This window comes from Epinephelus fuscoguttatus, linkage group LG14 (genome assembly GCF_011397635.1).
Source record: "Epinephelus fuscoguttatus linkage group LG14, E.fuscoguttatus.final_Chr_v1".
NCBI lineage: Eukaryota > Metazoa > Chordata > Actinopteri > Perciformes > Serranidae > Epinephelus > Epinephelus fuscoguttatus.
In genome coordinates, this window is record NC_064765.1 from 19,444,962 (window position 1) to 19,457,222 (window position 12,261).

General features: G+C 40.9%; 1 protein-coding gene across 6 annotated transcripts in view; it reads left to right on the plus strand.

Annotated features, from left to right (window-relative positions):
* The window catches only part of impg1b (interphotoreceptor matrix proteoglycan 1b), a 40,247-nt gene extending 28,287 nt beyond the window's left edge, over positions 1-11,960 (plus strand). For 5 of the 6 annotated variants that reach the window (XM_049596584.1, XM_049596585.1, XM_049596587.1 and 2 more), the window contains 5 exons: positions 5,562-5,781; positions 6,226-6,436; positions 7,785-7,970; positions 8,774-8,857; positions 11,378-11,960. In XM_049596584.1, the coding sequence (XP_049452541.1) occupies positions 5,562-5,781; positions 6,226-6,436; positions 7,785-7,970; positions 8,774-8,813 (657 nt within the window). In that variant the 3' untranslated portion in view covers positions 8,814-8,857; positions 11,378-11,960. The remainder of the gene's footprint in view (positions 1-5,561; positions 5,782-6,225; positions 6,437-7,784; positions 7,971-8,773; positions 8,858-11,377) is intronic. The other variant, XM_049596583.1, reaches the window with a different exon arrangement.
* The last annotated feature ends 301 nt before the right edge of the window (positions 11,961-12,261 follow it).

Below are 12,261 nucleotides of genomic sequence, written 5' to 3' on the forward strand. Positions count from 1 at the left end.
CACTTATACACACACACACACACACACACACACACACACACAGACTGCTTTTAATGGATGATACAGTCATAGCAGATCTCAGGTTATCAGGCAGTTTCTATCAGAAAACAGCATCATAATGACTAAATGCACCTTTGCCTGATTTAGATTTAATCCGAGATACATTCAGGAGACACATGCTTGATGATCTGGGGGATCTGGTTGAGCTATAGCTAGTGGACAGGTCAGAAATATATTAAGGAGCCATACCATTTAAGGCCTTGTAAACAAGCATTCGATTTTGTGCTGTACCCATAGCCAGTGGAGTGTTTTCAGTATAGGTGTAATGTGCTCTGTTTTCTTTGTCTCAGTTAGGACTCTCGCTGCAGCATTGTGAATTAGCTGGAGCCTGCCTATTGTCTTTTTGGAAAGTCCAGCAAGAAAGGGCATTACAGTAATCCAATCTGCTGGAGATGAATGCATGGACCAGTTTTTCAAAGTGGTAGGAAGCTGTCTTAGTAATTGTCCTGATGCAAAGTTAAGATTGGTATCAATATTAACACAGATTTCTGACAAGCTCACTGTGGTTTAGAGAAAAAGATAATATTGATAACATCTACTGCCAGTAAAAACACTGAATAAGGCAGTTTCATGCTAAAAACTTATTCTTCTATGCTGTTCAACTCGGAGAGGCTGCTTACTACAGTGGCTGACGCAAAAATATGAATGGCCTTATCTAGAGCCAGTGTTTAGTTTGTCCGGGCTATTGTAGAAACCAACCTAGTCTCACTCCGAAATCGTTGAAATGTGGCACTTGGGCAGTGGCTTGTGGTGTCAGACACTGACGAAAATGCTGTCCTTAAACATTGGCAGCCAGTTGACGTTATAGTTTCGGCAGCGTCAGGGTGGCAAATGTCGGAGTAGGGCGGGTGGGAGTGGTGGATGGGTCCAACAACCAACGGGCTTTCACCTGGGTGAGCGGTGTTGTGTCTCGTAAGATTATCAAGCCAAACCCTGTTATTTTTCCCAAAACCTAGCCACGTGTTTTTTTTTGCCTAAACCCAACCACATTGGAGGGGGAAAAAAAGTAAATTTGTGTTGTTGTACTGACGTAGTGAGTTTATTTTGAAAGAGACTGTATGTAAACATTAAATTTCCTGTGAAAACGAAGTGTATCTTGAAAGAAGACAAAGCATGTAACAGGCAGAACTTGACACGGCGTCCAAGAACGTCAAAAACCAACGCACCCAGGGTACCTTGCACGTCTTATCTGGATGTGGAGAGTCCATGACCAAACGCTGATATGTGATGAGGTCGGAGTGAGAATATTTTGTACTAACATGGCGGTGAAACATGGCAGACTACATGGACAAGAAGACGCTCCCTATGTAGATATAAATGGCTTATCTAAGGTAACAAAAACGCAGCTATTCTTATTTCAGGTGATTATACACTAAAGAAAACAAACCTATTACATTATGCTGCACTTCTGTCAATATATCCCCCTAAATCCTACACACTGGACCTTCAAGTTTCCAATTAGTTTTCTTGGCATAAATAAAAACAATCAATGTCCGCACTGGGTCAGGGATATGAAGTATTAGGGATACATATACCCAGAGATACATATTATGAGCAAATGTCCAAAACAATAATGAAACTATCACTCCATCTCCAATCTTTAATGGTTGCCCAAACTGTGGTTACTGCAGCTTTCCTCATTAATCAATGTATTTAGCTTCCTGGCAAAACTAATGTGGTCAGACGTTTGAACTGGTAAGTATTTACCGTATACTCTCTGTTCTCAGTACCCCATTAGGAATAGTCAACATACTGTATCTTCCTTTTAAATGGGCTATTTAGGCACTGAGGGGCACTTTGAAGCAAATATTTCAAACTGGTCTGAGGTTTATAGATCACTGAGCAGTACCAGGAACATCAATGAAAAAATGTCACAATACATATTCTACAGCCCATTTAAATGGACACAGTGTAATGCTCTGCTGGATATTGGACCCCATTTGTGATACTGTACATTTACTATCTCTCATATATATGTATGCATATATATGGACCATTAGTTTGCCCCAATTACTCCTGTACCTACTGGTTTGTGAAGCAACCAATAAAATTGGACATGGAGGTTGGAATGACTTTATTTGCCACAGTAAATCACAAAAAAATGGCGGCATAATATTCCTTGTGACTTTTCTTTTTTTTCGACATCAGAGAAGGGATGAGGTTTTTCAAAACAAGAACCAGTAGATACATGTGTAACCTCAGAGAAGCCTATGTGATTGTGCCAAAGACTTAAATTATGGTTGTGTTTGTGTTATGCTGTCTACATTTCATAGGCGACAAAGGAATCTACATTATTGTCCTTAGTCCACAATACAGACTGCACTGAGGTTTGTTGTGAAAGAACTCGGCTTTGACCTTGTGTGGAAGGCAACAGAGCAACAGATTGGTATCTAATCTACAGTGTAGATGTAATACTTGACACTTTGCATTGAGACAAATGGACGACCAAGCAGCAAGCTGTATGTCCAGTTGTACTGCAGGCTGTCGCCCATTTGTTCAGGATGTTGGACCCTCTCGTTCTTTCTCAGAGACTATTAGCTACAGGGAACTAGCCCCCAGTAAACTGTCCGCCAGTGATAAGTGAAGTAACCCGATCAGAGCAGAGCTCCTTAAGGCCTCTTATCTCCCGCTCGGCAGCCAGGCCAGCTAAAGCATCGTAATCTCTCCTTCTCACACTGCGGCTGTTTGACGTTCGCTTCACCTATAGTGAACGTGAAGTGGCTGGAAGGAGAGTGGTTCAGATCGATGAACATTGATGCAGGTCCATTACTTGAGCTGGTTGACTTCCTCCCCGCCTAAATATCACCACAGTCATCAGTCTGAGGCCACAGTCTTAAAAGATTGGTTTCTGGGTTATCTGAGCTGCAGGTCTGAGTCTGTGGGAATATTTTTCAGTGCAACAATGTGGAAAATTGTAAGATATGAGTTAAAATGTGGCTGCATAGATTTGATTTTACTGCACTGGTTTTTTTTTAATCAGGAGTTGGTGATGCTGTGTATTGTAAGGCAGAAGACAAACTGTGTGACAGATACAAGTTGTAAGTTAATACATTAATATATGATTTTAAGGTAGAGTTTGCTCAGTCTCAGAACCTGTCAGCTATCTGTCTGATGACGCTGAGCCTCTTGCGGTGAGGAGCAGATCCGGTGTAGCCAGTGGATATCCAACCAGTGCTTCCTCTTGCATGAGACAGTCATTTTGGCTAATCTCTTTAAACAGATTAGGGCTGCAACTAACGATTATTTTCATTGTCGACTAATCTGTCAATTCTTTCTTTGATTAGTCGACTAATCATTTTATCAAAAAATGTGTTAAAATGTTGAAAAATGTCGGTCTGTCTCTCCCAAACCCCGAAATTATGTCATCTAATGTCTTGTTTTGTCCTCATGCCAAAGGGTTTTAGTTCACCGTCATGGGAGGGTGTGTAAAGCTGCCAGTATTTGAACGTAAGAAGCTGCAATAAGAGTATTTTGGGGTACTGTTATAGTACTACTTTTTCCATGAAAAATGACTTAAACCGATTAGTCGACTACTAAAATAGTCACCGATTATTTTATAGTCAATTAGTCATCGATTAGTCGACTAATCATTGCAGCCCTAAAACAGATATCTGTGTATGAAGACAGATTTAAAAGACAAGCTAATATAAAGGTAACTTGTTGTTGGACATAGCTGATGGGTTCCAAGATTGCAGTTCGGCCAATGCGTTCTGCCTCACTACGTGGACTTTTTACCCGCCATTCAAACGTAATTGGTCAATACTACTTGGACTACAAACGGAAACCAAAATCTTGTCCCATCGACTATGGATTCTACATCCATATAAAGAATCTGAGTATAGAAATTAGAGTTTGCTAAACCACATCAAATCCAAAATTCCACTGGAGTCGGTGGCTGCAGAGATGGCAGTTATTGCTATACTGCTAAGCTAAGCTAACAAACTTTTTGCGAGATAAGTTATTTTTACTCCATAATGATTGTATTTTGCATCCGCTGTATTTATGTGGTATAACAAACTCAAAATGTTGTTTAAATTACAGCAAACAGGCAGGCTAAATTGGTTAAATTAGCTTTAGCTAAGGCTACGTCACCAGCTAGCCTTAGTTAAAGCCAGAATAATATATGATATATGATTGAAGAGATGTCAAGAGAAGTCAAAGATTCTAGTTGATATTAGCGATTGAGTTGCTGTGTTTTGGTTTTGTAGGGCAGTGTTGGTGGTATTATACAGAGATACTTGACTAGACAATATAGAGTGCTGCAGGAATGAGTCCTAAAATGTGGAAATTAGTTAGCATTTCGTCACTTCCAGTTCCCTCGTATTGAAGACGATAGGTTTTTTGAATGGGTTTTTGGTTATCTGCCTGAAATAGGTCTGTGAACACAAGCTTAAGAGACCTTTAAATACATAAATATATCAGTAAATGCCCCTATTGTGAATTTTGAAGTTAGTAGGGTGTTTTAAAAAGTGGCTAAATGAGACTACAGAACGTCGTCATGCAGAGCACAGCTTTACAGCCTTGTGGTGTCAATATTAAGTCAGGCAACAGTGGTGTAGTTTGTTTAAAGCCTAATGTTAGCTTTTTACCTCTTGGGATTGCATATGCTTCAAACTATCTATAAATCATAAAAGTGGTGCTTATTTGTGAAGATTGTCATGCTGAATAAAACATTTGTTTGTTTACTGCAGTATTTCAAAATCAAATGGAATAACAACTTTGGCTTTCTACCTAAGGAACCAGGACATCGCCAGCTTCCCTGTCGGCCTACAAAAAAGCATCATCCCTGCAGCACTCTATAGCATGCATATGTTACTGTTAGGCACTTGAGATAAAAGCTTTCATTAAACAGCATATATTATAGATTTATTTTGGACATGCGATAGCTTTGATGCCATGCAAGTCTTTTCATGTGTTCCCGGGCTCTTCCTCAACTAGAAATAGCACGTTCTGTGTTCTTATACTAATGCTTATAGAGCTAACCCTAATTTTGTTCTACATCTAATTACACAGTCTGTGCAGTAATGGCAGGATTTCATGCTTGCATCAAAATTTAATTATGAACTATTCATAGCATTCACACTGTAAAATGTGACCTGAATTATTCAAAATCAGCCGTGCGACGACAACCTTAGTCCTGTCGTTGTGGAAGTGAAACCACAGGTAAAGGTGGTCTCTACCGCCCTGGTCTCCTTCTCGGGGGGACTCAGATCTTTACTGAGACTTGACACCAGCATGAATCTGACATCATTTCATTAACCTAAATATTCGAGGGGGAATCTTTGTCCTTGTGAGATTGAGAACAGTTCCCTTTTTTACCTTGTAAGATGAAATCTTGCTTGAGTGTGGCTTTCCAGGAGCATCATGTTCACTCACTGATCACTAACTACCCAGAAAACTGACATTTTAAATGAGGACATTGAGTACGTCCTCTGAAAGTAGTTGCATGAACATTTTAAATTAGAAAAATATTAATTTGCTTTCCTTTTCCTTTCCCTAAGCTTCTGCCATATCTACAGTCCAATTTAACCGGATTCAAGCAGCTGGAAATTCTCAACTTCAGGAACGGCAGCGTTGTGGTGAACAGCAGGATGAAACTGGACAAACCGGTACCTTATAATGTCACCGAGGCCGTTCACTGTGTGCTCGAAGACTTCTGCAACGCCGCGTCTAAACGGCTCGACATCGAGATTGACAGTCGCTCCTTGGAAGTGGAGCCAGGTGAGATGTCCTTCCTTGTGCGTACCGTCTTGTCCTGTGTGATTACAGGATGCGGACACCTCATGCAGAAAAAAAAAAAATCTGTTCTTGCAGTGATGTTTATTCATGCTACAAGGTCAGAGCACCACACGTCCCCATTTTGCTGTCTTTTTCAGTCTGTAGGTGATGTGCAGTTTAAATGTGATGCTTGGAAGAGTTCACGACTGTATGTGACCTCATTAAACACACCTTAGTGAAAGCAGACACCATCATTCACATCAATCAAAATGCCCTTTAATATCCCCTCTGCATCAGTGAGTGACAGGTGGACACCGCTTTAATGCTAATAAGCTATCACCTCTCTCTGGTCTCTATCCACACCTCTCTTCCCATTCCTCCTCCTCCTCCTCCTCCTCCTCCTCCTCCTCTTCTTTCCCCCTCCTCTCTCCTCTCTGTTGGGTTCAGCTGACCAAGCAGACCCCTGTAAGTTCCTGGCTTGCAACGAGTTTTCACGCTGCGTGGTGAACAGTTGGACCGATGAGGCGGAGTGTCTGTGTGATCCAGGCTACACCACGGTGGACGGCCTGCCGTGTCAGAGCACCTGCGCTCTGCAGCCGGACTACTGCATGAATGGAGGCCTGTGTGAGATAATCCCAGGGCATGGAGCCACCTGCAGGTACGCACAAGCTGACAAATCAAAGAAAGCACAAGAGGCATGACCTTAACTTGTTTAAAGTTTCCGCATTTTTAACTAGAGAATGTGCTAGACTGTGCGTTAATGCAAAACATTAACACACCTTAAGTCTTTAAACATTCTTTGTGTTTGGCAGACATTATTTTTCATTCATTTCACTGCTGCAGCAATTTTTATTGTGTTGTAAGACAGCTGAATGCACAAGCAGGGACTGTAGTGAAAACCCTTTAGTAGTGAAGCAGTCAAGGACATTCAAGTTTTGGAAGTTGACTGCTTGTATTCTAAGTATTTTATCACACCCAGAAGATAAACGTCAAGCAAGTATCACTGCTGTGGAGAGGATTATCACCATCTATTAGTTTCTCACTATTATTATTAGTGTTTAGCAGCAGGCTCTATGTTGAATACACCAACAAGAATTAAAGGTCCCATATTATAAAGTCAGATTTCTATGTCTTTTTAAATGTACAGGTGCTATGTAAATACTGTCAAAGTATCAAAATGCTCCATCTACTGTGAAGTGCAAACCGTCCGTATTTCACAACTATACTATTATAAAGGTACAAAGTGTTGAAGGTGTTGCTACAGTGTTGTGACAGTAATTCTCTTGCTGCAGTGATAGTGCAGACACAACAAGAATGAAGATAAAACCTTGAAACTAACTGACTAATCAGAGCAGGCTGGGCTTTTTCATAAGGGGGTATATGGCGACAGGTTCAGACAGAGGGTGGATAAGGTATATTCAGGCAGACAGTAAAAGAAAAATGTTTTTTGACTATTTAAGCATGTAAATGTGTTCTAGTAGAAACTCTAAATACAAGTATGAACCTGAAAATGAGCATATATAGGACATTCTTTAAAGGTATACTATTCAAGATGATTGTTTGCTGGTGGTGAACAAGCCTGAGTGAAAGTGAAAGTAAAGGCCAACCTCAGATTCACTCCTGTTTGGTGTTTCTACTCGCTATATTTGTGTTTATTGTCAGAGTGGGTTTTCTCCAGGTTCCTCCCACAGTCCAAAGACATGCAGGTTAACTGGTGACTCTAAATTGTCCGTAGGTGTGAATGTGAGCATGAATGGTTGTCTGTCTCTGTGTGTCAGCCCTGAGATAGTCTGGTGACCTGTCCAGGGTGTACACCGCCTCTTGGCCAATTTCAGCTGGGATAGTGTCCAACTCCCCTCTGTGATCCTGGACAGGATAAGTGGTTACAGATAATGATCGGATGGATAAGTGATAATTTGATTGGTTTCATTTGATTGTTGATTTTGTTGATTTTTGTTGTTTGACATTGATTTTCTTCTCTCTAACCTATATATGTTCTCTTTCAGATGTCCTGTAGGTAAATACTGGCACTACCACGGAGAACGCTGCAACGAGCTGGTGTCGATGCCAGTAGACCCTCCGTTAATTATAACCTGCCTCGTGGGAAGTCTCTGCTTTGTTTGTGCCATCATCGGCATCTTGATATTCATTAACAAGAAATGTATAAAGACCAGAAAGGCTGTAACTTTGGTGTAAGTACCAGTCCTTTTTATTCTTCATATTTAAACTGCTTTTGTTTCAGGGTGTTGCTTTTTCAGTGATTTGTGATGTTTGGTTTGTGCCTCATCTCCTTTACATTGTAGGCACACCCTTGCTCCCTATGCCTTTGAGAATACTTTGAGGGAGAACCCCGTATTTGAGAACGATGACGGTGTCTTAACTCAAGTGTCCACATTGCCATATCCGTCAAGTTCTGCTTCTTCCCAATCCCAGCAGTCTGAACAGGAACATTTTGCCTCAATTGAAAACATACATCTGAGTATTGAGGTACACTGTGCTGTATGTGCACAAACGACTAAGCTACTAACCTCAAACCTGCGACTACAGTAAACTAATACGCTCTAACAAACTGTCTGCGGATAATTGGCTTGTTCCCCTCACTCATACGCTTCACAAACTGTCTGATGAATCCTTTAGTGTGACTTAAACACTGTCTAGTGTGGCTTTAATGGTAATAAACATAGATCAAGGTCCTCGGGTACCTTCAGTAGTTGCTCAGAGGCCTTGATCCACACAATAAAACACATTTTTTTTATAACTTTTGAGGTGCACACCATCCCCAACTTTAAAGATGTTTTGTGCCAAATCTAACAAAGGTGTATCATGTTAACTCAGAGCTCTGCAGTAGCAGCTGTAGGTATAATCTCCTGTGGTAGATCTTTCTTCCTGGCAGCTCCTTACATCGGTTATACTACCTGCTTTTGTTCACGATGCCTCTGGTTCTATAATATATTAATGAAGCACACTGTAAACACTGTCTGCTCTGTCTCCACAGATCCCCAGACAACTCTACACAACAAGATCAGAAAAGTTAGTCTCAGAAATGGTTGACTTCCATCACTGTATACCACACAATGAGGTGAGGACCGCAGGGTAACATCTGATTGTTGATTTTGTAAAGTTAAAGACACAACGATACACTTCTACCGTAAATCCCAAAACATCCTACTGGAAAAGTTCAAGGGAAACTTAAACTCACTTAAAGTGAAACTCACCACCTTTTGTGTGGATGTCCAATCAGTGTTGATGATAAATGTGGTTAATTATAGCAATGAATTCCTATGTGCCATATTGACCTAGAAAGCTGTGTTCTCTTTCTCATAACTGCTCACGAGTCGTGCCGGCAGCGCATATATGCACGGGAGCTGCTAGCCTATTGAGGAATATTTAGGAATTTAGAAAACTCTGGTTCAAGGACTATCAACTCAATGGTGTTCCCATTCCTTTTCAGTCTTTTATTTTGAGGCAGTTTGAGCTGCTTTGTATTTCATATACTCAGGGTGCGTTCAGAATCACATACTTTTTACTTTGAGTATGTACTGCAGCTGCCCTTTAAAAGTATGTACTGTTGCATAATCAGGACATACAGCTGTCTCATAACTTACGGTATAACAAAATGCCATTTGTTCAAAATGCCAGAGACGGAGATCAACCCGGACAGCTCTGATTGTTTTTTGCAATATTAAAACTGCATACATTGTAGATTCTAATATATTATATTCAGGATAGTTGAATTGCATAGGCTATACATTAATACTTGTGCCCTTTTGTTGGTTATATTTGTGATTATTTTATTCAATTAGACAGTTAATATTCCGTTCATTATCAATCGACTGGTCATCAGTCACCTGAATGCGCTGTCATCCATCACTGCGACTTCTGACAGCTGTCAATCAGCTGTCAACGAGCTGTTAAGCTGTCATCTGTTTGCGGCTCAGTCGATGTGATGTATCGTCTGCGGTCCAGAGGATTGTGGGTCAGAATAGCCAAAAAACACGCTGGCTTTTTCACTGTGACTGGATGTAGTAGAACATCCTGGTATTTTTGGCACACTGCATTTGACATACTATGTATTGGGTCATACTAAATCTTAATCTGTCATACTAAAAGGTAGGATAAGGCTGGTCCACATGCTCCTCTGTTCTCCAGAGAAAAAGGGCCACTACCTGTGAGCTGTTGCTACATATAGACCTTGTGCTCCACCCATTCAGGAAGAGAGAGGCAAGTAGGAGTGGTTGGGGATTTTTAATGCAGGTAGATGGAGACAGGTAGAGGGGTGCTTGGATTTTCCACACCTATAGTTATTACTTTGTTGGACAAAACATAGTGTAGCTGAGGTGTAAAAGGTAACAATATAAAACACAGGGGCTCCTGTAGCCTGAACCAGCTTGAACAAAGACGGCGACACGGTTTTTTTATTTTCACATTGTCCAGGGCAGCACATTACCACTTTACTTTTTCAGTTTTAACCCTTCACAATAAAAGCCCAACTTAACTCACAGTAGTGATAGGTATCATAAACACTCACTCAATAGTCATCTGTCCTGTCCACCCTGCTGGTCTTGGTTGTCTTGTCCAGTTTGTCGTCTGGATCCTGAAGAATATCTCCAGCCCGTCCATGTCCAAGTGAGAAGTAAAACTTTCCTGCATAGTAACACACACACAGGCTCTCCCGGTGTTGGTGACAGCACCCAACAACACTGCCAATTCATTGCAGCAGAATGATTTAGTTTCTTTTTGCATCAGAGAGCAATTTGATCAACTGCAACACCAGTCGGTGTTTGCTCTCCGCAGCTCAGGTTCTGGATTGTTCCCGCTGGTCATATCCTCTTGCATGGCAGCTGCAGTCCTGGCTGCTCTCCATTGGATTACTTCTGGCGTGTACTCTGGTTCAAATAAGTTCGGCTGAGTATCTGAGTCAGCCAAAACACTACAAAACGTATCCTCGTCCATAACATACTCTGTAGTAGTTTGATTATACAGGCAAAGAGAACAAGTAACGGTTTCGAGTGGCATCTGGGGCATGTTCTCTGGCTACCTGGGGGTGTCAAATGACAGCACTGAATGCAGGAAGAACAGATTTTGCAGCTTTCTCTGTCAGTACATCACACACTGAGGAATTTATTACTTCACTTGACTACTTCACCGTGGACACTGATTGGACAGCCACATAAAAGGTGTCTTCAGAGGCCTCGTACTTTTAAAATTCACTTTGAAGTGTTCCTGATATTCAATAACAGTAACCTTTACATCAAATGTCTTACAGCTCTATGATGTGTGCAAAGGTAAAACACCTGAGCGTGTCGTAGCCATTACTGATTTCTCACGTTCTCACAAACCAAATCACTGTTGACTGTTTGAGCTAGATAGTTTTAACGTGATCTAACAAACAGAGATGGGAAAATGATGAAATATTAACCTTGGGATGATTTTTATGTCGAGAAGTCTCAGTGTTGATGAAAAATAGTCTGTCTTGAGTTTAGGTAAATTGATTCATACAAAGCAAATATCTTGTAGATATAGTTACAAGAGTATTCTGTCATGTATTGTATAATTCCCCCTGAAGCTATTTTTCATCCTCCCTCTTTGTCTCACCTAGACGTGGCGACCGCCAAATGAATACAGAACATGCTGCCTTCTGAGGGCATCAGATAACGAATGTTTTGAAGTAACAGTCCTTTGATGGCACCTCGTTCGTGTGAGGAGCAGCCGACACAGGGAGACGGTGCGAAACACGAGGTAGCAGAGACAGAAGATGCTGTTTAACTGTTTATGGGATGCTGTGGTACTGACGCAGGTACGGTAGACGAGTCACATGGTGTTATAAGTGTTGAGATTAAGTGTTCATAGTGATCAAAGTGTCTTGTTAGACAGAGAGCTATGGATGTAAGGTGGACTTAGGTTGTCTGAACATGGAACCTAATATTTATTCTATATATTGAATGGTAGGAACATTTCCTGTATACCCTTGGCAAAGGTTGTTCTTTCCTCACAATGAGGTATTTATTATTTACAAACTGATACACATTGTGGTATCTTTAGACTGTAATATGTTGTATATTGTAATGTTATACTTGTATATATACCATACCAGTGTTGTGTCCCAAAAAGAGAATGAATGTATAAGCTGTTGGGTCATGACATATTGTCTGTAGAGTCATCGCCTGCTGAGCTGTATTTATCACTTGGTCCTGTTCAAAACAACTCTTCCCACTAATCGTGTGTTTTGAGATTTGGATTTTTTATACATTTTGCAAGAATAAAATGCTTTTTGCATAAAAATGTGATGTTTTTTTTTGGTTTGTTGTTGCCGCTACCGGAGCACTTAACGTTTTCGTCAGAGCGGAGCAGCTACCAACAACACAGGACACTCTGCATTTAATTTTCTACAGCTACATAAATTGTTCCACTGGGCGCCAGCTTCGCTACTGAGGATGGTATCTGCAAAGAACGTGCATTGATACTCTTTGGTTACTGGTGACA